Source organism: Eptatretus burgeri, chromosome 12, assembly GCF_056783735.1.
Source record: "Eptatretus burgeri isolate ZD-2024b chromosome 12, Ebu_testis_v1, whole genome shotgun sequence".
Taxonomy (NCBI): domain Eukaryota; kingdom Metazoa; phylum Chordata; class Myxini; order Myxiniformes; family Myxinidae; genus Eptatretus; species Eptatretus burgeri.
The window spans coordinates 61,555,602-61,581,769 of record NC_140972.1 but is presented as its reverse complement, the minus strand read 5'-3'; the positions used below and the strand labels follow the sequence as shown (position 1 = coordinate 61,581,769).

Below are 26,168 nucleotides of genomic sequence, written 5' to 3'. Positions count from 1 at the left end.
GCAGAGTATGGTAATGATTAGTAGGCAAGGATCTTCATATTCAACAGAATATTGAGGGGGGGGGGCAAGACATCTTTAAGAGCAAGGCCATTAAAAATGATGTCCTTCACTGGCTATGTGCATGTCTTGAACAAATTTACATTCTCTATCGAGTGCAGCCTGTGGCTGCTGGTTGCATCGTTGGTTGGGACGCTGTTATGCCGCTGATGCAGTGTCCCCCTTACCAATGCACTGGTACTCATTTTGCCGACCTCGGAAGGATGACAGGCTGAGTCAACCTCCTGGTGTATTAATTCAGCGGCCAACGGGGCTTGAACTCAGGACCCTAGGATCCCAAGCCGCCACCCGAACCACGAAGCCAACACCAGGCTAAATTTACACTGAAGGCATACAAAGACTTCCACTCCGATGGGAACATGCATGTGTCCAAAGCTGTCGAATACCTTCAAAAGTAATCAAAGTAATCCATTACTAAAAGGAGAAGCATTCGTCCGTGTGTGTGTCCGTCACAATTAGTAATAGATAGTAGAAAATAGATGATACCATTGAAAAGCAAATAATCGATTTACTTGGAACAAAAATTAGGGTCTATTCAATCATAGAAATGCCTGTTTTAAAAGTCCGTCCTTCCGGAATGGAGGAAGAAGAATTAGGACCTCAAACTTTTGTGTAACGTTTCCAGTGGTATGACAGCAGGAACCTTTTCGGATCAAGTGGGACATACACAGAAGGAGCATGCAAAATTTCTATGGTCATACTTGTTGAAGCAATAAAAAATATACAACAGGATGCAGAAGGAGCAAACAAACAACAACCAGCCACAATGACAGCAACAACGACTACTTGTTATAAAAAAATGATTTTTTTCATGTGTTTCACTTCATTTTACATCCTCATTGAGATTCACAGATAGACATGCAATATATTTGTGAAGTACAACATGCTGTCCTTTGAATAAATTCGTCAGCGAAGACAAGTGTAGGCACCGGTAGTGGATTAAAGTATTGGTAAATCTACAATAATAATAAGTGTGTGTGTGTGTGTGTGTGTATGTGAATGTGTGTGTGTGTATGTGTGTGTGTGTATGTGTGTGTGTATGTGTGTGTGTATATGTGTGTGTGTGTATGTATGTGTGTGTATGTGTGTGTATGTATGTGTGTGTATGTATGTGTGTGTATGTATGTGTGTGTATGTATGTGTGTGTATGTATGTGTGTGTATGTATGTGTGTGTATGTATGTGTGTGTATGTATGTGGGTGTATGTATGTGGATGTGTATGTGTGTATGTATGTATGCGTGTGTATGTATGTGTGTGTATGTATGTGTGTGTATGTATGTGTGTGTATGTATGTATGTGTGTGTATGTATGTATGTGCCTGTATGTATGTGTGTGTATGTATGTGTGTGTATGTATGTGTGTGTATGTATGTGTGTGTATGTATGTGTGTGTATGTATGTGTGTGTATGTATGTGTGTGTATGTATGTGTATGTATGTGTATGTATGTGTGTGTATGTATGTGTGTGTATGTATGTGTGTGTATGTATGTGTGTGTAGTGTGTTGTGTGTTGTGTGTGTGTATGTCAGTCAGTCAGTCAGTCTCCTCCATAACTCCAAAACCATAAAACCAAATGGCCCCAAACTTTGCATGCATACCAAGGGAGGGCATGAATGAAAATTGGCTATTTCGGTAAATTTAAACACCCCTATTGAAGATAATGTTGGGGGTGCTCATCACAAAAACCGATAAAAGCCCAACCAAATGGTGATGACCTCATTTTTAGTCAGCCCTCTGTCACATCGCTGGGTTTTTAAGCCACCATTTTGTTCTGCCTGCTCAAAAATTCCTTGACTTGGAACAGGCCGCAAAAGTTTCTTCACGATAATGAACTCAATTTTTCTTTTTCAACTTCCTCACTTGTATCATTGAATGCCTGATCTTCATACCTACAAATAGCTTTGTACGTTGCTTTGGTAAATACTGTAGTTTTCATTTTAGGAGCTAGGAGCAATTTTATGCATTATATGATGTGATTTTCCATAACGACCTCATGTGGACAAATTAAAGTATGTAATCAAAATATGATTTTGGCTTTGAGGATTGGATATCGTGGACTAAATAAGTATCAATCTGGAGTGAAATCTGAAAATGTAAAGAAATTAGCGATGTTGTTGTTTTTATGGGTGTGTCCAATTACCAATCAGCCTGCTATCACTTGCCAAGCAAGCACTCCTTAACCGTTTTGTTGGAGTGCTTGCTTGAGCACTTAAGCCACTTGACAAGCGCTCTACAAGCTGCTTGGTTGTTCGTTTTCAAGCCATGGTATAGATTACTTAAAGGCTACTTCGTTCACCGCTTTCATGTCTGGGCGCCTCGCAGTTCTGAAAACACCATAAAACTTAAAAATAGGACCACTGGACCTGCAGCTTATCTAGGCCCTGGCCTAATGTTGCAACCTACATTTGGTAGCATTATGATTGATGGGTCTGGAGAAGAAGATTTTTGAAGGAATTTACTAAGTCCGCCATTTTGACCTACTTAAAGTCACGTGACTGGAACGAGTTTTGCAATTCCTGGTTACAGTCAGGAGTGGAACCTTGCTGCCAAATTTCAGCCAGATTGGCCCAGCAGTTTGGTCGGAGAAGTCGAAATAGGAGACGGATGAATGGACGGATGGACAGACGGACGGATGGACAGTACCCTATCTGGAATTCAATTCCAGACAAGCTAATAATAATAATAATAATAATAATAATAATAATAATAATAGTAATAATGATAATAATAATAATAACATCCCTCTTTCTCAATATTCAGCAAAGCGACCGGTGGAATTTGCTCGCAACGAGTGGTATTTTGAGAAAGACCTGTAGTGCGTCTTCACAGTGTTCACAGATGGCTGTGAGTGATGTGGTAAGGTCCGAGTGAGCGACGTGGTAAGGTCCGAGTGAGCGACGTGGTAAGGTCCGAGTGAGCGACGTGGTAAGGTCCGAGTGAGCGACGTGGTAAGGTCCGAGTGAGCGACGTGGTAAGGTCCGAGTGAGGGTGGTGGGAAGGTCCGAGTGAGCGACGTGGTAAGGTCCGAGTGAGCGACGTGGTAAGGTCCGAGTGAGCGAGGTGGTAAGTTCCGAGTGAGCGACGTGGTAAGGTCCGAGTGAGCGACGTGGTAAGGTCCGAGTGAGCGACGTGGTAAGGTCCGAGTGAGCGACGTGGTAAGGTCCGAGTGAGCGACGTGGTAAGGTCCGAGTGAGCGACGTGGTAAGGTCCGAGTGAGCGACGTGGTAAGGTCCGAGTGAGCGACGTGGTAAGGTCCGAGTGAGCGACGTGGTAAGGTCCGAGTGAGCGACGTGGTAAGGTCCGAGTGAGCGACGTGGTAAGGTCCGAGTGAGCGACGTGGTAAGGTCCGAGTCAGCGACGTGGTAAGGTCCGAGTCAGCGACATAGTAAGATTAAGTGAGTGACGTGTGAAGATGACGTGAGCGACGTGGTAAGATGACGTGAGCGACGTGGGAAGATGACGTGAGCGACGTGGGAAGATGACGTGAGCGACGTGGGAAGATGACGTGAGCGACGTGGGAAGATGACGTGAGCGACGTGGGAAGATGACGTGAGCGACGTGGGAAGATGACGTGAGCGACGTGGGAAGATGACGTGAGCGACGTGGGAAGATTATGTTGAGCAACATGGGAAGATGAAGTGAGTGACGTGGTAAGGTGACGTGAGTGATGTGGTAAGTGATGTGGCATCAGCCCACGTGTCCTCAAAGCCTGCTCTTCTGCTCTTGCTCACCCTCTCTCTGTTCTATTCACCCTCTCATTTTCCCAAGGTCATCTGCCATCTGCTTGGAAATCTGCTAACATCACTGCCCTGCATAAAAAAGGTGCAAAACAGATCCCTGTAACTACAGACCAATCAGCCTTCTCCCAATCATCAGCAAGGTTATGGAATCCATCATCGCTTCAGACATGAAATCCTTCCTCTTCTCCAATGGCTTGATTTCCAATCATCAATTTGGTTTCAGACCAGGTCACTCTACCCTGGATATGCTGCTACTGCTCTCCCATCAATGGATGGAGGTCCTCAATGCCAGACAGGAAATCCGAGCCGTATCCCTGGACATATCACGTGCTTTTGACACAGTCTGGCACCCTGCCCTACTCACCAAACTCTCTTCCCATGGTATTCAAGGCCATCTCCACTCATGGCTCGCAGACTTCCTCTCCTGTCGCAGTCAACGTGTGGCCCTAAATGGAGTTCTTTCATCCCCTCTTCCTGTGCAGGCTGGAGTTCCTCAAGGTAGCGTTCTGGGACCTGTTCTTTTTCTGGTTTTCATCAATGATCTCTCGGACTCTCTGGAAAATCCTCTATTTCTCTTTGCCGATGACTCCACCCTCTGCCGTACCATCTGTCATCCCTCAGACCGGCAAGCAGCAGCTTCTTCGCTCACTGCAGATCTGGATAAAATCACAAACTGGTCCAACACGTGGAACATGTCTTTCAATCCAGACAAATCTCACACTCTCACTATGTCTCTTCGAAAGGACCGTTTACAAAACCCCCCCATCCACTTTCTCAACAATCCACTGGAAGAAGTCTTTTCTTTCAAGCTTCTGGGTCTCACTATCTGCCATGACCTTTCCTGGGAAAGTCACATTTCCAACCTTGCCTCAAAAGCCAGTCGCCGACTGGGAATCCTCCGTCGTGCAAAGTCCTTCCTCGGCCCTCTTGAGCTCCTGACTACTTACAAAGCTTTTGTCCGTAGCCTGATGGAGTACTGCTCTCCCCTCTGGGCTGGTGCTCCTGCCTCCCACCTTTCTCGACTTCACGCTTACGAAACCAGGGCATTTAAGATCATTGGCATCTCCCGCAATGAAGCTGAGTCATTGGGCCTCTCACTCAATCACCGCAGGTTAGTCGGTGGTCTTTCTGTCTTCTACCGACTCCTCTCCAGCCTTGCCCCCCCTGCTCTCTCTGCGATTTGTCCCAACCACATTTCCACAGGGCGCTCAAGGTCCGCCAACAACCCCCTTCTGGTAAAACTACCAAAATCACGAATCACTGCTCATCTTCACTCTTTCATTCCTCTTTTTTCCCGCCTTTGGAATAAACTTCCTCACTCTATTCTTTCCCATTCTTCCCTCCAGGCTTTCAAAACAGCTGTTCACCACCACCTCTTATCTTCCCCCATCCAAATCCTCGATCTTTTCTACCCCCGATAATCCACCCAAGCCCACTTCCTTCAATTCTTCTGCTTTCCTTCCTGAAAGTCCCTGTAATGTCCATCTTCTCCTCGCCATGTTCCCCGTCCCATCCCCATCCCTCTCCCTTCCACAGTTCACCTGTGTCTGTTCCCCAATGTTTTGTCCCTTCCACTCCCGCCCCTCTTGTCTCATGCCTCCTTGCTGTGAGTTGTGTGTTCGCTCTCATACGAGCCTCGACCAAGGTATACAAAAAAAAAAAAAAAAAAAAAAAAAAAAAAGTGATTTTGTGAGATCCTTCACCAGTTTGTTGAAGAATGCTTTCTTTTTATCTCCTCCTTGGCCTTTTTCATCAATTCTTCCAACGAGGACCACTTTTAAAGCATTGTCCTCATTCCAGAGCACATAATATGTGCACTGATGGGACAGTCATTGGAAACAATAGAGCAGAACAGGGTAAGATTGTATGGTGTAAAACTTCCTGTACAGGTGAGGCCAGGTGAGGACTTGGCCACAAAAGGCACAAATAAAGCACTTCACACATTTAAAGTGCAGCCATCAGGAACTGTTTGGCCAGCAGACAGTGGACACGGGCAGTATAGTAAGCTGCGGAGCCCTGGCTGAGGGCAGAACAATTCTACGGCACTACTCTCAGACCAGAAGTTGGTGCCAGCCACATGACGTGGGCAATCAATAACGGGATCTGCTGCAAATTAAGGCGGTCCCAGAGGAAGAAAAGGCCAAGTTCCCACATGCGCACGGCAGTTGGAGTTGGAGGAGTTAACATCTCTCCTCTCTTTCTGTTTCTTTGCTCCCAATGAAAGGACCACTGGAAAGTCACCAAGACATCTCTCTTCATTGCCATCCCCTCGTCTCCTGGTCTCATCACCATTCTTCCGCCCAAAGCCACATTCTGCCTTGTGCCATGCCAACCTGCACGACATTAGCCCAAGACTAGCTCCTGTCCACTTAAATTACTCACCAGCTCCCTTACCCTTCATTGTGTGAATCTGGTATTGTTAGCACCATCGCGGGTTATTTATTTCCTTTGTAAATAACTTTTTTGTATAATGTATAAACATCTTTAATTGTAAGAAACGTTTTTCCCACCTTGCAGCCTTCTGCGTGCTATCGACCATCAAATTTGGTTTATCTATTGGACAAACCTTGGGGTTTTGTAAATGATAAAGAATGCAGTATAAATTAAGAACACAGTAGGAATTGGGAGATGATTTTAGCATGAGCGGAGGTCTTTGGACGCTCGGCTCAGAATCGTTTGCATTAGCTGGGAATCTGATGTGATAATACATATAAGTAAGTAGAGTGTAGGCACAATACATACAGGATAACTTAAAAGTAGAAACAAAAGTCCAGACCAAGTTTAAAGAACCTTGAAAAACACCACAAGAAAAGTCAAACGATCATACTGATGTAGCGCTTCGCCAAGACTGTGACCAAATCTCGCCATTGCACCACTTGTGTTTTATCCTCAAAGTCAGTGAAATATCCAGATGGATTTCCCATGAGCTCAAATCCTGTTTGAAACGGGAGACACACGCACATACAACATAAATGAAACTGAATACACATAATGTTGTGTGTGTGTGTGTGTGTGTGTGTGTGTTTTTTTTCATAGGAGATTTGGTGTGCAGACATATTCTTGCATTGTTTCCAAGTGGCCTGCTATTGAAATGGTTCTGTACCTGGTTTCAGGCCATTGCAGTGCAGCTGAACCAAAAAGTGATCGAGTTGAGTAAAATTGTACTGGACAATGTTGTTTTCTTTCCTGTAAAAAAAGAAGTTTCAAACAATCTTGTGGACTTATGCTGATATTGTTACAAAAATGTCTTACTTGATGCAACTACATAATCTACAAAAATATTACATGTATTCAAATTATCCATCCATCACCCTGAGTTGCACAAGTGGAAAGCATATGAAAATATTTATACAAAGCAATGCAAACAGATTGCACTGAATAAAGAGCCGCGCACATGTATACACAAAACAATAATTATTCTATTGGTTTAAGGTCCAAGCTTTAAGGTGGCAGAGATTGAATTTCCTGGGAAAGTCCAATGTACTTTTAGGCAAGGAATTGAAGAAAAAAAAAAAAAAAACAACAACCAGTCAAGACCTTGTAATGGACTGTATGCAGCAGAAATGTACCTCGAGAAAGGAAGACACCAGTCAACTGGAAAGCTTTGGGATGTAGGTGCGACAATGGATGGAGAAGATCAGTTGGATAATGAGAAAGTTATGAAACTAGTTCAGGAGACGAGTAGCATGATTGAAACCATTTGAAACAAAGATCTGGATTGATCATACACAAGAGGACAAGGACTTTAAAAGTGGTCCTCATTGTAAGAATTGATGAAAAAGGCCAAGGTGGAGATAAAAAGAAAGCATTATTCAACAAACTGATGGAAGGACCTAACTAAACTTACTGGCTCCTCCGATTTAAAAGGCCTGAACCATGCCCTGGTGGCAGAATTGCACTTTACATCAATAACTCAATTTCTCACTGTTCATGTACTGATCTTACACCTCCAGGAGTACCTCGAACTGTGACTTCCCCTCCGCTCCCACCTCTTCTTTGTCTGTCTTGTATCATCCTCCAAACAGTGACGATTCCATCGACGTCTCTCTCGTAGACAACATGGACCATCTTTTAACCACTAATCCCACACATCTCTTCCTCATGTGTGGTGATTTCAATTGTCATCATGCAAATTGGCTGGGTATTGGTACCTCTCTCATCAGCCATAGCATTTCAGCAAATGACTTTTGTGACTCATCGGACCAACTCAATCTGTGAACTTTCCCATCTAGATTTCTCCAAATGACAAATCCTCCCTTCAGGATTTGGTGATGACCAACTTCCCTGCAAATATCTCCTGCTCTTCCTCAGCTCAAATTGGTTCATCTGATCATATGCTTGTGAAAGTTAACATCTCTCTGTCTACTCTCAGAGTTTCCTCAATGTCAGCAAGTCTGGCAGTTCAATCAGGCAGATTGGCAGGGAATGCAAGCAGCCATCACTCTTCAGGACTGGTCTCACATATCTACTGCCCCTGATGTTAACTCAGCCTGGGAATTCTTCCTTAGAATTCTATTCTCTCTCATGTACAGATTTATCCCATCTCAACTTCAATTTTTCTACCCTTCTTCCCACCCATGGTATAGTGAATCCTGTGGTGAGGCAGTTGCTCTGAAATAACTTGCCTTCTCGTGCAGGAAGGCAAATCTGACTGAAAGCAATCTCAGTGCATTCCAAAAAGTCCGCAACAAGTATGTGTCCACTCTTAGGAGAGCCAGAAAACAACATCTGTCCAACCTTAAGAAAGAACTTTCAACCTTGTTTCTCTCCTCGACAAGCTGGTGGCATCTTGTTAAGTCTGTCGCTTGTGTATACTCCCCTTCCATCCCTCCCCTCTCTTTAAAAGGCATCACAGCTGACTCTGTTCCTGAGAAGGCCAAATGTTTCAATTCTGTTTGCTTCTACATCTCATGTCCCCAAACCCTCACTTTTGGTACCCAACCTTCCCTGTCATACCCAACTGCTCCTGAACTCTGTCTTTTGTACCTGAGAAGATGGAGAAGGTTCTTTCAACCCCCGACTGACTCTGCAACTGGACCGGATGGCATCAGCTAAAGTGTACCTAAAACCTACTCTGCTGCTCTTGCACAGCCTCTCTCTGCCTTTTCATGCAATCATTTGCCCTTGGTCATCTTCCATTTGCTGGGAAAGCAGCAACATCACTGCATTACATAGGAAAGGTGCAAAAACTGGACAACTTCACCCCTGGCTTACTGACTTCCTCTACCATCGTAGCCAACATGTGGCTCTCAAAGGAATCCTGTCTCATCTCCTCTCCCTGTCAAGGCTGGAGTGCCCCAATGCAGTGCTTTGGGTCCAGTCCTATTCATGATCTTCACATATAATGATCTCTCTTCCTCTTTGGAAAATCCTCTTTACCTCCACCACCGAAGATGGATGGAGGTTATGTTTTCACGCCCCTCTGTATATTTGTTTGTGAACAAAATATCTCAAAAAGTTGTGGACGGATTTGGACGAAATTTGGTGGAGAGCTTGGGTATGTGACACCGATGAAATGATTCGATTTTGTTTACGATCCAAATCCAGATCTGGATCCGAGAATTTTTAAAGTGATTTTTCACCATTGAGTGATGGGGATAAAACGATATATAGCACAATATCTTAAAAGGTTATGGATGGATTCAGACGAAACTTGGTGGATGAGTTGGTTGATGAGTCAGACGAAACTTGGTGGATGAGCAAGAACAAGCCAATTAAATTTTAGTTCAGGTATGAATCCAGATCCGGCTTATCAATGGGATACAAAACAAAAACTAATTAGCCTGGCGGAGGTATGTGCACTACCAAGTGCCATTCCAGTTATCTATTTTTTGAAGACCCAACCCTATGTCATGACATCCCTCAACCTTCAGACATGGAGGCGGCAGCCTCTTTCCCTCTCTTAAGACCTTAAAAAAATCATATGCTGATCAAACACTTGGAATAAGTCTTTCAATCTCGCCAAATTTCACACTCTCATCACTCACTATCCCTCTCCGAAAGGGGGGAGCGAGGAGGGGTAGGGGGGCGAGGAGGTGTACAGGAAGGGAAAGCAGCATGAGCGGAGGGCAAGGGAAGGCAGTATGAGGGGAGGGTTTGTCCAAATATAACCACCATCCAGATATGTATGGAGATAACCACCGTGCGGAGATAACCACCATCTGGATACGTGCGGAGATAACCACCGTCCAGATATGTGCAGAGATGATAACCACGGTCCGGATGCGTGCGTTGGGAACCACCCTCCGGGCATAACCACTGTCCAGATACGTCAAGGGAGGCAGCGTGAGGGGAGGGCAAGGTAAGACAGTATATGGGGAGGATCCGTCCAAACATAACCACCATCTGGACGACAGGTAAACTTAGGAGAGAGGGGGAGAAAAAGAGGGGGAGGAGAGATAGGGGTGGAGGAGTGAGGCGGTAGGGAGACCGAGGAGGGGTGGAGGAGCAAGCAGTGGCATCATTAGGGTCTGTGTCGCCCGGGGAAAAAGGTCAATAATAGCACCCCACAGGCACTGTAAAAGTCAGGAATTTCTATTGGGGGGGGGGGGCATATGAAAGAGCTCTCTGCTTCCCCAGCAGGCTCAGCAGCAGAGTCTTGGAAGTTGATCAAAATGAAAACATATTGACATTTATTTATGATCTCCTGAGTTGATTAGGCTAATGAACTCCATGAAGTCTAATGAACTATACATACATAGTGTAGTAGATAGTAGAAAAATCGTGCAAATTATGATACAAGCATCAAATTTGGCATTTCTGTTCTGCAGGGCTTTCTGATCAAATCTGCCCGATTGGCCATTTGAAAATTCAAATTTTGAAAAATTTGAAAAAATAAAAAAAAACTTCAAAAGGATTTGAAGTCTCAGCTGGCTGAAATTCTTGAAGCGCAAGTGAACGTCCCAGACAGAGAACCAAGGGGAGATGCAGTCATCATTGATGGCTCAGCACTTATCAATGCCCTAACTCCACGCACTTCAAAGATATTTGATGACTATGCTAAAGAAGACATCATCCCAAAGGTTGAATCCTATGGTGCCAGGTACGAGAAGGTGGACGTAGTGTTTGATGTGTACAAGAAGTCAAGTCTGAAGTCTGAGGCAAGGTCGAAAAGGGAGCAAGGAATCAGAAGAAGAGTGACAGGAACCAGTAAGACCCCAAGTAACTGGAGAAGCTTTCTTCGAGATGACAGCAACAAGACTGAGCTGTTTCACTTCCTTGCGGAAAAGATGTGTGAAGCACAGACGACAAGCACAGTCATCGTCACAAAAGGAGAAGATGCCATGAGCAACACAAGGAAGTCACTGGATGCTGTGTCTCCATGTTGTCATGAAGAAGCTGACACTCGAATATTTGTACACGCCAGGGATGCAACGACGGATGGTAGCAAGTCCATTATCATTAAGGCTAATGACACGGACGTACTAGTCATAGCAATATCTGTACTGCCATCCTTACAGGAACTCGGTCTTGAGAACATGTGGATTGCCTTTGGCCAAGGAGCCGAGGCGCGATGGATTCCAGTCCATGAGGTAGTTTCTGCAATAGGGCCTGAGAAAGCAAGAGGGATCCCATACTTCCATGCGTTCACTGGATGTGATGTCGTGTCTGCCTTCCGCGGTAAAGGGAAGAAAACTGCAGGGCAGACTTGGAACGTATTTGATGATGTTTCTGAAACATTCACCAATCTCAGCCAGCATCCAACATTGATTTGTGATCTTGACTTTTTTGAAGTTTTTTTTTTTTTCTTTCAAATTTTTCAAAATTTGGATTTTCAAATCAGGCAGATTTGATTAGAATCACCTGGTGAACAAATGTGCCAAATTTGATGCTTGTATCATTATTTGCACGATTCCTCTCAAAAATTGCTGTTATCTGCCCCACTAACATAAGAGATCCACGCAGCAGGCAGCCCCATAATTATTAACACCGTAATCTGGAAGAATTCCCATGTTTCAAAACGCATGCCATGTTAAGGTGGTAGGGCAGTTTAACAGGTCCTTCCATGGTATGACATTATAATTACAAAATAAACAAAAATGATGATAACATTGTAACAAAGCATTTATTAATATTAACAACATTTAATTTTTTTATTGGCTGCTTTTAGAGCACCCTTATTCTGGACATTTCCATCTGTCTGTCTGTCCGCGAAACTTTGGTCAAGCCGAGGGGCTAAACCACTCAACCGATTCCAATGAAATTTGGTAGGTAGGACCAATATTTCTGGGAATCGTGTGCTTTCGAATATGGGACCCCGGGCCCGAGAAACGGCATAGCAACGGCCCTTTAAAGTGGTCAAATAAATCGAAAAAAAAAATCGAAAAATCGAAAAATCGAAGCTTAGAGTTCTGTGTGCAATCTATCTCGCTCCCTTCATGCCAATTTGCAGTCCTAACAAAAACATTTTGTAGGAGGAGATAGGTTTTGGGCGAGTACATGTCGAACATTTCAGAAACGGTTAATTGCGAATATCTCCAAGAGAAAGTCTGATTTTGATGAAACTTGGGTGAAATGTGTACAATGTGGCGAGCATGTACACAAAAATGAATGGTTGCTATGCACACCTCCGTTGCTTAGCAACAGCTAAATACTTTATCGTAAATCATACACTTATTGTGGACTGTACAAAAAAAAATCAATACCTCCGAAACTGGACCGCCGAGGGACCTGTTTTTTGTGCCCAAGGAGAATGTCTTACAGCATCATATAAAAAAATAAAATCTTTAGCGAATAGATAAATGGAATTACCAGGGCTGCCATTTGTTCGAGTCTCTTTGGAAACATGCCTGAAATTTCACAAGGCGGGTTTCTGGGCGCAAACTAAGAGGGCTGTGATAATCATATTTATTGTGCTAAATTGATTGATAGCATGTACATGAATATCGGCTTGTCGCGTCGGCCAGCTTTCCATCTAGAGTGAGCAGCCATGTCACCTACCGGCTTGTTTATGATATTACTAATGATATGATATTAACTTATTACTAATGATATGATCTAATGATATGATCGAATTCCTAATGATATGATATTAATGATATGATCATGATATGATCAGAGAGGGATATGATATTAACAACAATAATAATGTTAGTACCATTTGGCAATAATAATAACGAACGTATAATCCCCACCCTCGTCCAAACAGACCTGGCTTTGGTGAAAGGCAAGCTCATGCTGAAGCAGTACAGCAGGCAGGTATGCTACAAGGCCGTGAACAACAAATATATCGAACATGCATGCAGCATGATGTGGTATTTGTATGGCCTAGAGGCGAGAGCTGGTGAGACAGAGTAGCAGAGGAAGGCAAGGAGAAATGATCTCCCAAGGTGCAATGATCTGCCTGTGAAATACCAGGATAACGGTTTTTAGCTGGATCAAGATTTGAACCCAGGCTCGACAGCTTGGAGGCGATTGTGCTACCTCGACGGTATCCTTCAAATCCAACCACTCGCTGAGGCTTCTCACCGTGTTTACCTTTTTGTCCAGAACCTTGATCCTTGGAGCGCCAGCTAGCAGCTTGGTTTTTTCTCCTCACACACCTTTCATGTCATACGTCATGGCATTTCTCGTGTGTACAAGTGGGCTGGGCTTAAGTAAACTCCACCCGCGAAAGAGAAAAACAAAATGAAGAAAGAGGACTGATTAGAATTATCCTCGGATTAACTCACATTATAAAAATGGTAAAATGATAGGAAAGTGAAGATTCCAATTCAAGACATCAAAAGTAAAAGAGAGGAAGACAAGGAAGTTTCTCTCTTCCCATGGTATCCAAGGCAATCTCCACTCATGGCTTGCGGACTTCCTCTCCTGTCGCAGTCAATGTGTGGCTTTTAATGGAATTCTCTCTTCCCCTCTTCCTGTCCAGGTAGGAGTTCCTCAAGGCAGTGATCTAGGCCCTGTGCTTTTCCTGGTTTTCATCAATGATCTCTCCGACTCTCTGGAAAATCCTCTTTATCGCTTTGCTGATGACTCCACCCTCTGCCGTACCATCTGTCATCCCTCAGACCCCGGCAAGCAGCAGCTTCTCACTCTCTGCAGATCTGGATAAAATCACAAACTGGTCCAACATTTGGAACATGTCTTTCAATCCTGACAAACCTCACACTCTCACTATGTCCCTCTGAAAGAAACGTCTGGAACCCCCCCTCCCCCAATCTACTTTCTCAATAATCTTCTTGAAGAAGTCCTTTCATTCAAACTTTTGGGCCTCACTATCTGCCATGATCTTTCCAGGGAAAGCCACATTTCCAAGCTGGCCTCCAAAGCCAGTCACCGACTGGGCATCCTCCATGCAAAGTCCTTCCTTGGCACACCTGAGCTCCTGACCACGTACAAAGCTTTCATCCACAGCCTGATGGAGTACTACTCTCCCCTCTGGGCTGGTTCTCCAGCTTTTCTCCTGGTTCACCTTTCTCAGCTTCATGCTGTGGAAACCAAGACATTGAGGATCACTGGTATCTGCCGCGATGAGGCTGAGTCCTTGGGTCTGTCACTCTCTCACCACAGGTTGTTCTTTCTTTCTTTCAGTGGTCTTTCTGTCTTCCACCATCTCCTCTCCAGCATCACCCCCCACCCCCCTGCTCTCTCTGTGATATCTGTCCTGCCCATATTTCCGCAGGGTGCTCAAGGTCCGCCAGCAACCCCCTTCGGGTAAAACTACCAAAATCTACAATCACTACGTCACCTTCATTCTTTCATTCCTCCTTTTTCCTGCCTTTGGAACAAACTCCCACACTTTCTTCAATCCCTCACTTCTCTCCAGGTCTTCAAAACAGCTATTCACCACCATCTCATGTCTTCCCTCATACAAAACCATGATCTTTTCTACCCTTGTTAATCCACCTCAAACCCACCTCTGTCAAATTCCTTGCTTTCCTTCCTGAAAGTCCCTGTAGTGTCCATCTTGTTTACCCCATGTTCCCCGCCCCATCTCTCTCCCTTCCACAGATCTAATGTCTCTGTTCCCCACTGTTTTGTGCTTCCCTCTCCTGGCCCTCTTGTCTCCTGCTCCCCTTGTTATGTGTTCTGTGTTTTAGCTCTTATACGAGCCTTGACATTGCATATACATATAAAAAAGTAAAAGAACTACTTGAAACGTGATCCTGGCCATCGCTAATTGGGCCCTAACGCGCGCGCGAGAAAGAGACTGGATTTGATCAACACATCATTACGAAACAACCATCCAATAGTTATAACCCCCACCCCAATCCCTTGGGCCGATGGATGATCTCCATTCTACAGAAGGCATATTAATTACCTCATTATACATGATAAGAGATCCATGCAGCAGGCAGTCCCATCATTATTAACACCGTTAAACACATTTATTTATTTTTACTGTGTGGAGGTGATTAGTAATTCTGAATTAGGAAAAATGTCAAACCGAATGATGAAAAGAGTTTGTAAACATGGACATCACACAATGACACATAGCACGGAGTTGAAGATGTAAAATGTGGTTACCAAAGTTGCTTCTCGTACTCTCACGAGCCCGTTATATTTTCATTTATAATTTATATACAATACAACCAAAAGGAGCATGAGCACGGTTTTTTGAGGGTGTCACTTGGCGCCCATCCACTTCGCGCCTGTGGCGGTCACCCCGACCCCCAATCACTACGCCTCTGGGAGAGAGGAGGGGTGGGGGAATGGAAAGCAGCATGAAGGGAGGGCAAGGGAAGTCAGTGCGGGGGGGGGGGTTCATCCAGAAATAACCATCGTCCAGATACATTCGGAACAGAGAGAGGCAGAAAGACGGGAGGGGAGGGAGAGAGAGATAGGGTCGGTGGGGGGGGGTGGAGACAGAGGGACAGGGAAGAGAGATGGGAATGGGTGGAGAAGGGAAAAGGGAAGGGAGGAGAGGGGAGGAGAGGTGGAGGAGGGATTCCGGCAGATGTGACGTCCAGTTTAACGGAACACCCTGCCTGTGAAATCACCTGGCCTGTGAAACACCAGGATGACAGCTTATAGCTTCGGCGGGATTTGAAACCTGGCTAAACATGTTAGAGCAAGCATGCGTACCTCTCGGGTTTCCTGCCATGATGTGGCGATTCATTGCTTTATAAAAACTTGAAACATTTTTACTCATTATGATCACATAATTTATTTTGCCTTCCTGCCTCTGATATCGAACCATGGTATTGCCATTGAAGCTTGAAGAACATGCGCGAATTGGACAAGTGGCTTCACCAAGCACTCCACGAAACGGTTGAAGAAACTTTATAAAACGAAATGTTCAATTTTTATGTGTATTGATCTGTGCCGAAGTAACAGGTCCTATAATGGAAGATCGAACAAAAAGGGGAAACGTCATGTGAAATAAAATTTCACATTTTCAGCGAGTCAGCCACCGCCTGTTGTACCGCAGAACAACACGTGGCCAACGCAGGTGATTAGCCCTGAACTTGGCTCAAATAAATGGATGTACAGTAGTCAGTGATAGTGCAAATATTGTAGAGCACTTGCCAAGTGGCTTAAGCACTCAAGGAAGCACTCCAACAAAACAGTTGATAAGGAACAATACTGGCTTGGCAAGCAATGATTCATAATATTAAACACTTCCCGGAGACGCCAAAGCAATATCCGAATTGGACAAATGAACACATTTTTAGGAGTCGGAACTGCTGCTAAGTTCAATTCTGGAAATAAAGTTTGTAATTTGGCTTAGTTTAAGAGATTTTTGAGGTTATGGCATGTGCGGAAATGAAATAAAGCCACGAATGCTGCTGTTTCCAGACATTTATAAGTCGTGCAATGTATGCAGCGATTTGTCGCGATCGATAATATGAGTTAGGAGAGTGAGAAAAAATAAAGCTCATCATTAGGAAATTGTTGCGGCCTGTTCCAAGTCAAGGCTGTTAATCGTCTTCAAAAGGGGTGTTTTAATTAACCAAACACAATTTTCACTCATGCACTTCCTTGGAGTTCCCTTAGTATGCATGCAAAGTTTCAGGGTGCTAAGTTTCATGGTTTTGGAGTTAGGGAGGAGACGCACACATGCACGCACACACATTAGTATAGACAACGATCTTTCCCATGTTTAAAGAACACTGAATTATGGTTGGTGGGTGTGGTGATAATTCCTTTTAATGTGCTGGTTGATGATGATGATGGTGTTAAAACCAGAACAAAACTAGAGGGGGAGTACTCGGTAGAGTGCAAAACCTCCGCCGCCAATACTGCAAGGTCACTCAAGTGAACCTGATATCCTATTCATTCAATATGACGTCAACAGTGCTCACAGAGTTATAGTTTGCAACTTTCCCTTTTACTTTTAGCTTTTACATACTCAATTCATTCGTCATAACTTGATTCCTTGAGACAGAAATTGATTTTCCGTGGGTATATCCACCTGAAGTTCCAAAATCAGCCGCAATTATAATTTTGGCATGTTTTTTGTTGGAAATCTCTTATAACATGTAGAAATGCAAAAAAAAAAATCAAAATTTTGTTGAAAAAAAAAGTTGCAAAAAATTTTTTTTTCTCTAACAATTTTTTTTTGGGGGGGGGGCAATTGGAAATCACTTAAAACATGTAGAAATGCAAAAAAAAAATTCAAATATTTTTTCAAAATGGCCGCCATAGCGGCCATATTGGATTTTGGACCAAGTCCAAAATCTAATGGCATGATCCTTGGACCATACCTAATCCCCCCACCAAGTTTCATCGAAATCCGTCGAGGAGTTTTTCCAAAATACTGTTCACAAACAAACAAACAAACAAATAACCAATGTCACCCCCAGGGTGACCAGTATCTTGCCAAAATGTGAACATGAGTGACTTATTTATTTGATTAAAGTTACTCGAAAAAATAAGGGTTTCGTCGACCTTGATGCTTAACCTTTTTGTGACCTTGACCTTTGACCTTGACATTTTCGTACGGTTAATGGTATCTCTCCAGGACCGTTGTACATGAAATATCAAGAGATTTTGATGAGAACTGAGGAAATAAAATGTTCATGAAAAATCCGTTTTTTCGTCATGACGTCATCAAATGACGTCATAGCGTCAAACTTTTGACAGATCTGGAAAGCACTTATCAAGCGCTTTCATATGAGGTATTACTCAATATGGTATCTAAGATTTCAAAATTTGACCTTGGGGTCAAAAACTTTCGACCTCCAGCGCTAACCATGAAGGTCAAGGCCGATCGCCACCAAAAATTAATCAGTTGAGCGCTAGACCATGAACTATATTCCCATGAAGTTTGAAGACGATCCGATCAAAATTACTCAAAAAAATAAGGGTTTCGTCGACTCCCCTGATTTGCGACAAAGTGACCTTGACCTTGAAAATTTTATGCGCTGAAAGGGACCTCTATAGGCCTCTGATATGCGAAGTTACAAAATTTTCCAATGATAACTGTGCTCTGCAGAGTGATCGATATGTGATTACAGATAAACAAACAAACAAAAAAAAAAGAAACCAATGTCACCCGCAGGGTGACCCGTATCTTGCCAAAAGGTGAGCACATATGACTTCTTTAAGGTCACACTGAGGTGAACATAGCTGCTATCCACCAGGAGCGACTCCTTGAGGAATAACTGCCTACGAGAGATTCCGATAAGAATCGTTCTACAGAGTAACCATGAAAAATATGTTTGCCTCATAACGTCACCAAATGACGTCATAATGTCTCAAGCTTGACATATCTAGAAAGCACTCATCGGGGTGTTCCATTTGAGGTACTACACGATATGGTTCCTAAAACTTGAAAATTTGACCTTGGGGTCAAATAAGTTTGACCTCAGGCGCTAACCATGAAGGTCAAGGCCAATCGCCACCAAAAACTAATCAGCTGAGCGCCAGACCATATACTACATTCCCATAAAGTTTGGAGACGATTATATTAAAATTACTCAAAAAATAAGGGTTTCGTCGACTCCCCTGATTTGCCACAAAGTGACCTTGACCTTCAAAATTTTATGCGCTGAAAGGGACCTCTATACGCCTCTGATATGCGAAGTTACAAAAATTTCCAATGATAACTGTGCTCTGCAGAGTGATTTATACGTGATGACAGACAAAAAAAAAAAAAAAAAAACATATGAAGGTCAAGGCCGATCGCCACCAAAAATTAATCAGCTGAGCGCAAGACCATGAACTATATTCCCATGAAGTTTGAAGACGATCCGATCAAAATTACTCAAAAAATAAGGGTTTCGTCGACTCTCCTGATTTGCGACAAAGTGACCTTGACATTTGACCTTGACCTTCAAAATTTTGTGCGCTGAAAGGGACCTCAATAGGCCTCTGATATGCGAAGTTACAAAAATTTCCAATGATAACTGTGCTCTGCAGAATTTTTTATACGTGATTACAGACAAACAAACAAAAAAAAACATACAAGCTGACTAACATATCTTGCAAAAACTTCGTTTTGGCAAGATAACAAACAAACAAACAGAAAGGGGTGAAAACAGTAACCTCCGATCTTCGATGGCGGAGGTTAATAAATCTCACTCACATTTAAAATGCAATGTTATAAATGAGGTTCAGTTGATGATTAATCCTCCTGTCATCTCTCCAGTGATTGGTAAAGAAGGAAGGATTTATTGGCGACAAGCTGCCACGGCTTTAAAGGCCCGGTCACACCTTGACGTTTTAGCCAGCGATGGCAACGTATTAAAATGTATCTAAAACGCTGGCTTACGTTGAACTTTTGATGTTTTTTTTTTAAAGATTCGGACGTATTCATAGCGACTTGGTCTTATGTATAACGCATTGGTAACGGACACAGAACGTTTCGTTGTATTATAGATAACTTATACCAACGAATGCTGAACCTGTTGTCGGCCTACACAACCGATGCCCAACGATAGTCTAACTTAGGCATAGCGCGTTGCACGCATCGCCGACGATGTCGTGACGTAGCCTATTAAAAGGCTGACACACAACGATTCGAATCATAACTGCCGTAGAAATGGAAGTGTCAACATCGCGGTCACACCTTGGCGATCTTGCCAGCGTATGCCGACCTAAGAAAAATGTGTCTAAAACGTTGGGGCACGTCAAATACGGTATGAGTAAGTTTGGTATACGTGAGTACAACGCTAAAGTACGCTATCATAAGTCGTAGTAAGTAGAGTACGTCAAGAAATTTTAAACATGTTCAAAATTTTACGACGTACTCGGCGTATGACACACGTTCCGCATGCGATGGGGATAGGTTGTACACACGATATGTGGACGCTTACACACATCCACAAAGGCTACTTATAAGCTACTCATAAGTCGAAACACGTCGCGGTAATGTCTTTTTTACGCGAAACTTATTTCTAACTTATGTTTGACGTGCTTTGAACCAATTCTTTACGTAGTCCCAACACACATCGACGTATGTAGACGTATTCCAATGACGTCTTCCGGTCGACAAAAAAAAAAAAAATTAACGTGTTTCTAGCTTACAACTGCCATAGAAAGACGTGTTCCCAGCGGTTTTGGGAATTGGTATATAAAAATGGTGTTCATAAAAGGGGAACCCAACAGTGTTTTCGAGTCCTTTTTGAGTCGATGTCCATGTCAGCAGTAACAGTATCAGTATCAGTATCAGTATCAGTAGTAGTTTGTTCATGTTGGCAGTAGTAGGTGAGTGTGAGGGGGAGGGTGTGGGTTATGATGGATCGTCCTTGCGTTTAACGATTTAAATGATAAACTCAACGATTTAAATGGCTGCATCTCCACTATTGAAAGTAGATGCTTGCGCTCAACAATTGGATTCTTTTTACACTCAACGACTTTTAAACGGTACCACTCAGCTATTTTCATTGTTTACAATGAACGATTTAAATTGCTGTCACTCGCCTTTGTTTTTTGACGCTGGCGCTCGGAAATTTTAATCGTTTCTATTGAACGTGCTAAATCGCTCAAACCCCACTATTGAAAGTAGTTGCTTGCGCTCAACAATTGGATTTTTTTTACACGGTACCACTCAGCTATTCTCATTGTTTACAATGAACGATTTAAATTGCTGTCACTCGCCTTTGTTTTTTGACGTTGGGGTTTGGAAATTTGAAGCGTTTCTTCTGAACGTGTTAAAACGCTCAAACTCGACTATTTTAAATAGACGCTGCCGATGGACAATTGGAATCATAGCCAAGCTAGACATCGAAGTGTGAACATCCTCGTCATGCCCAAGAAAAGTTTGAAGAATGCTGCAATAAGTGTCCTGGCCATGGCCGTGGACGCTGACGCAAGGACGATCCATTATACCGATGTCTTTCAGCCTTTGAGTAACTTAAAAGTAACGTCTGTCGATGTGTGTAAACGATCGCGTAACGTGCCAACAACACGTTAATCATAGGTTAGAAATAAGTTTCGGGTACGCTAAACATTACCTCGGCGTGTCTCAACTTATGATTAACTTACAAGTAGCATGTGTTGACGTCTGTCAACGATCGCAGACCGTGCATACAACCTGTGGCCAGCGTAGCGGAACGTGTGAGTCATACGCCGGCATACGTCGTGAAATTTCAAGCATGAAAAAATTTGAGGACAACCAAAAAGTACAACGTTTAAAGCCAACGTACAACGACGTATAGCAGTGTTTTTCAGCGTGCTCTCAATGTTATCAAAACTTACCCATAACGTATTCAACGTGTGCCAGCGTTTTAGAAAAAAAATTCAAAAATCGGCATACGTTGGCTAAAACGTCAAGGTGTGACCGGGCCTTAAGATGGCGTCGGATGCAAACAGAAGAGAGGCCTCGTTCAGTGTCATCGTGGTTGTTTAGCCAAACAAACGAAATCCACTTCACTCATTGGTCTTGATGGTGTAGAACAAAAGGCATGATGAAATATTGACGTGATTAGTGACTCATGAATAAAATGAGAAAGTCTTGCAAGGAAAAGCACGCATTGAGCTCATAATCGTGTTGTCAGACGAGCTCTTGACGAGTATACCCTTTGGTATCGGGCACGCCGATAGGAAGGACTCCACGGATTGTCTAATAATATTCACATCTGCATTCTTACCGCTATTAGTAAAATGTAAAGAAAAATGAATGAGTCACGACAGTGGGCTTCAGATGATATTTGGATATCATGGAGTATGGTTGTACTCAAGAGATGGATGATATGGGGGGGGGGGGATGGCCACCCATTCAAATGTGTACACAATGATACACTCATAAACTCCTGCAGAGTGAAGTCATAAACATTTAAAAGCATAACTGTTATTCTCAAGCGTTTTCTGAACTACCAAGACTTCAAAAGATACCAAAATACATCACTGAAGTACCCCAACGAGAGATCGCTAAATCGCCAATTTGTACTTCTTCTTGGTTGCCTCTCAAAATATTGTAAAACTGTAGCCCGACCTATCTCAACAACTGCTGAAGCCATGATGGTGATTCCAACACGAGGAAGTTACTTTGTCTCTGGGCGAGTGCACGCAACTAAAAAATTTAAAATATATACAACATTAATCGTTTTATTACGAAAATAAATCGAACGTAAATGTGGACTCAACCAAACCAGCCCAGGGTCATGAGGTGGGGGGGGGGGTATGAGGGACAGAACCATTCCAAAAGCGATACATATTCAAACAATCACCCAAATCAACTGAAACGGATATTAAAACAATTTAATATCATAGATGGATTTAATCCATACCAAAATAGCATTACAAATACATTACAAACAAGAAGGTATATACAAAATTGTGCTACCACATGGAAAACAGCATCCTGGTTGCCATGGCAACCACTTTAGATGACGAAAGTATGTCGCGCCACACCGTCTCCACAGTCTGTACCTATGTACCAAATATGAAACGTGAAAGTTGAAAACTTTGGGAGTTAGAGTGCGGACAGGAACGGACAGACGGACGACGGATGTATCACATAATACGCCCTGATTATATATATATATATATATATATATATATATATATATATATATATATATATATATATATATATATATCGGGCGTATAAAAACATATAAAACATTACAAATAAATAGAATGCTCATAACCCATCAAAAGTGTTGCCGCTATGAACTCGAGGTCCTGTGACCGGCACCATTTTTGTTTGCATCACTTGGCTGACTCGCATTGCAGATCAAGGTAGTTTTGAACACATCCCAGATTGAAAAGGCCAAAAGAATGTTAAAATGACATTTTGTGTGGCAATAAACTGCTCCAATCTGTTACGGGAGGGTTGTGGAAAGATGCTTTACAGGTATTCTTATATGTTGATGAACAGGAATGGTGGAGTTTTGCACTGCAGTATCGCAGCTTCTCATTTGGGGTTTATCACATGAACCCTATTGGTAAGTCGATTTGTGTGTAGGTCACAAATTGGTTTATAACATTGTTTTATGTGGGGAGGATTAATGAGTGCATTTATGTTAACGGCCACCATTAACCCCACTTTCGACGGTTCGGCCGGGTCCGGCCGAGTGAAGTTTGACCCCAAGTCTTTAATGAACAGGCTGGTGCCGGCGATAACTAGACAGCTTAGAGGCGATTGTGCAATGGGACCAGTGCGGCCACTCCTCATTCTCATAAATGCCAAGTTGAGCCAATGAAAAAAGCCAAGAATTCACAAGGTTTCGGAAAAGCGATGATAATAGAAAACCTATAGAAAACCAAGACGCCAAGGTGAACAACGAATAGCCAAGATCTTGTGAAAAAAGCCAAGGAGTGGTCACACTGAATGGGACGTCCAGTTTGACGTCCATCCGTGGGATGGCACACACATTGATGGATCACCCTGCCTGCAGCAGACATGCACATTCTCTCGGCTACTCACTCTACCACCGATTTGGGTATTACTATACATAAAGTTGGTTACATTACAACACTTTGATTTGCATCATTTTGGTACGTAATTAAAAAAATGACAGGTAAATTCATGTTTTCAATTTTGACCAAAAAAACATAATTGTGAAATAAACGGGCAGCCTCGATCTTCGTAAGCTTCCTTAAAACGCCCCAAGTTATTCATGCTCCCAAATAAACAATATTTGTTCTCGAACGTTACTGTGAAGAGGAAAGTGTTGTCGTTACTATGATAAAGTTTACGATTGAAAAGGATTGAAAAGTATCGCACAAAAGGTGAAAAAACGTGGTCGTTTTACATTCTAAATTGCATGCCAAATGCATCATGGAAATCGCCTTCTGGGAGGGATGGGGGTTTATGAGGACAATGAGGTTTACCAAGGTGATGAGGCTTGTCAGAGTCAGCATTAGAAGGGTCAGCGTTAGGAGAGCCAGTGTTCGGAGAGCCAGCATGGTTATGACAGCCTGGGCTATGGCAGTTAGGCTTTTGAGAACTAGTATCATGAGAGCACTTTGAACCCTGGGGCATGGCCGATTAAGGATCAGGTATGGTCTGGCACCAAGCCAATTATTAAATTGGATTCTAATTTAACCATAACATTTTAATATCTACTTCAACCTTAATTTAATTTGGTACTCTGAATGTGGAATATGTCAAAGTTAAGCCTGGTGTTGGCTTAGTGGTTAGGGTGGCGGCTTGGGATCCTAGCGTCCTGAGTTCAAGCCCCGTTGGCCGCTGAATTAAAATACACCAGGAGGTTGACTCAGCCTGTCATCCTTCTGAGGTTGGCAAAATGAGCACCAGTGTACTGGTAAGGGGGACACTGCATCAGCGGCATAGCCGCATCCCAACCAATGATGCAATCAGCAGCCACAGGCTGCACTCGATAGAGAGAGATGTCAAAGTTATCTGCACCAGTTCCTGAGTGTGTGTTTTACCCACACAGCCCATGGTTTGGGACATGCAACAAGCAAGTCTTCCAGTCTCGATTGGCATGCCCAACCATCCTTGGCAGGGTTGCCAGATCTGAAAAGTGAAAAAAAAAAAAATCGCTTTGGAACCTCAAAATTATCGTATTTTCAGGAAAATTATTGTGCAATCAAAAACCGTTCTTTACAACCACATTGTAAACACGAGGAGCACGTGCTATGAAGTTGAGAGTACCGGTTCTGTTTTATCAACAGTCAAAGGTCAAGATCATTTAAAACATGTACAACACCTATTAAGTCACAGTGAGAAAATGCATTCACTAATTTGTTATGTTAACATTTAATCATGTCAAACAGTTGCAGTTGTTTGTGGTGATGGTGTTGTTGAAAGGTCGGTGTCTGTGCTACACAGTGATATACTGGATGCAAGCCATGACGATGTTCCCATCCCAATATCCATTGTTTTCATGGATGAGACTGCACAGCAGAGTGAGAAAAACTTTGAGAAATTTAAACTGGAAATTGCTGATAGAGTACTTTTCAGATGTATATTTGCCAATTTTTGCAAGTATTGATCATACATTGTACAAGGGTTCAAATAATCATGCAAATACCATTATTATATTAATACGCTAAGCCATATTTTGTGGACGTATCTCCTCCGAAACTGCCGGGCGGATTGCCGCCACTTTCGGCATGCGGGTTCTCTGTGGTCGAATGCACAGCATTGGCTATGTGAGATCATGCCAGATGGACAGGTTTGGGAATCTTTGGCGATTTTATAATTTTTACATTAGTTTGTATGGAGACGTGTGACGTCATCGCTGAGAGGCATAATGACGTCATGACATCGTCGGTCATTCGCTGATGCCATTATGTCTGTCGTTGACAGACCGTCCTCGCTGAGAGGCAGGACTCCCAGAAAACCCCGCAGCCACTCCTAGAATACAGCGTCTGCAATGTAAAGCCCTCTTCTGCACATGGTAACTACCTTAGAAGGTGCATTTGACACAAAAAATGTAACAACAAACATTGCATATAAAAAAATTCTATAAATCACATTGTGAACACTGGATATATTGACGTCCGAACAAACCCTCACTTTAGAAACTTCGCGCAGAGCTGTGGGTTTGGCTTGTTACTGTTGAACTTCTGGCAACCATGGGCCTTGGGCACTGTTTGAGAAAATTAAATTAACTATTACATTTTAATGTCTATTTTAACCTCAAGTTTTTTTTTTTAATGTTCATTGTTCATTATGTCCAAGCTTGGGATAATTAATCTTATGTTGTATAATTTGTGAAGTCTCTTCACCTTGTGTATGTCTGAGTCTGCACGTTGTTGTCAAGGGCAATGCTTTTCTTTGGGATACTCCTTACAGAGGCGTGTCTGTGTATGATGGGTATCCGACTAGTTACCTTGGCATTCTGCGAAAGGTTATGTTTTGGTCGGCGTGTATTTATTTATTTATTTATTTGTAATCTTGTGATTCGTATAACTCAAAAAGTATTAAACCGAATTGCATGAAATTTGGTGGGATGATTGGTTATTAGCCAGGAAGCATTCGATTAGATTTTGGGATCGTTCGGGTCAAAGGTCAAGGTCACGAAAAGGTCAAAATCGTCTTTTTACGATAACACGGTCAATTTTTATTCA

At 42.9% G+C, this 26,168-nt stretch overlaps 1 protein-coding gene across 1 annotated transcript in view; it reads right to left on the bottom strand.

The window, feature by feature from the left end:
• IDUA (alpha-L-iduronidase) overlaps positions 1–26,168 on the bottom strand; it is a 148,767-nt gene that overhangs the window by 41,282 nt on the left and 81,317 nt on the right. Inside the window, exons 4-5 of the mRNA XM_085849119.1 lie at positions 6,901–6,983; positions 6,625–6,732 (exon numbers count right to left, since the gene is read on the bottom strand). Coding sequence (XP_085705245.1) covers positions 6,625–6,732; positions 6,901–6,983 — 191 coding nt within the window. The remainder of the gene's footprint in view (positions 1–6,624; positions 6,733–6,900; positions 6,984–26,168) is intronic.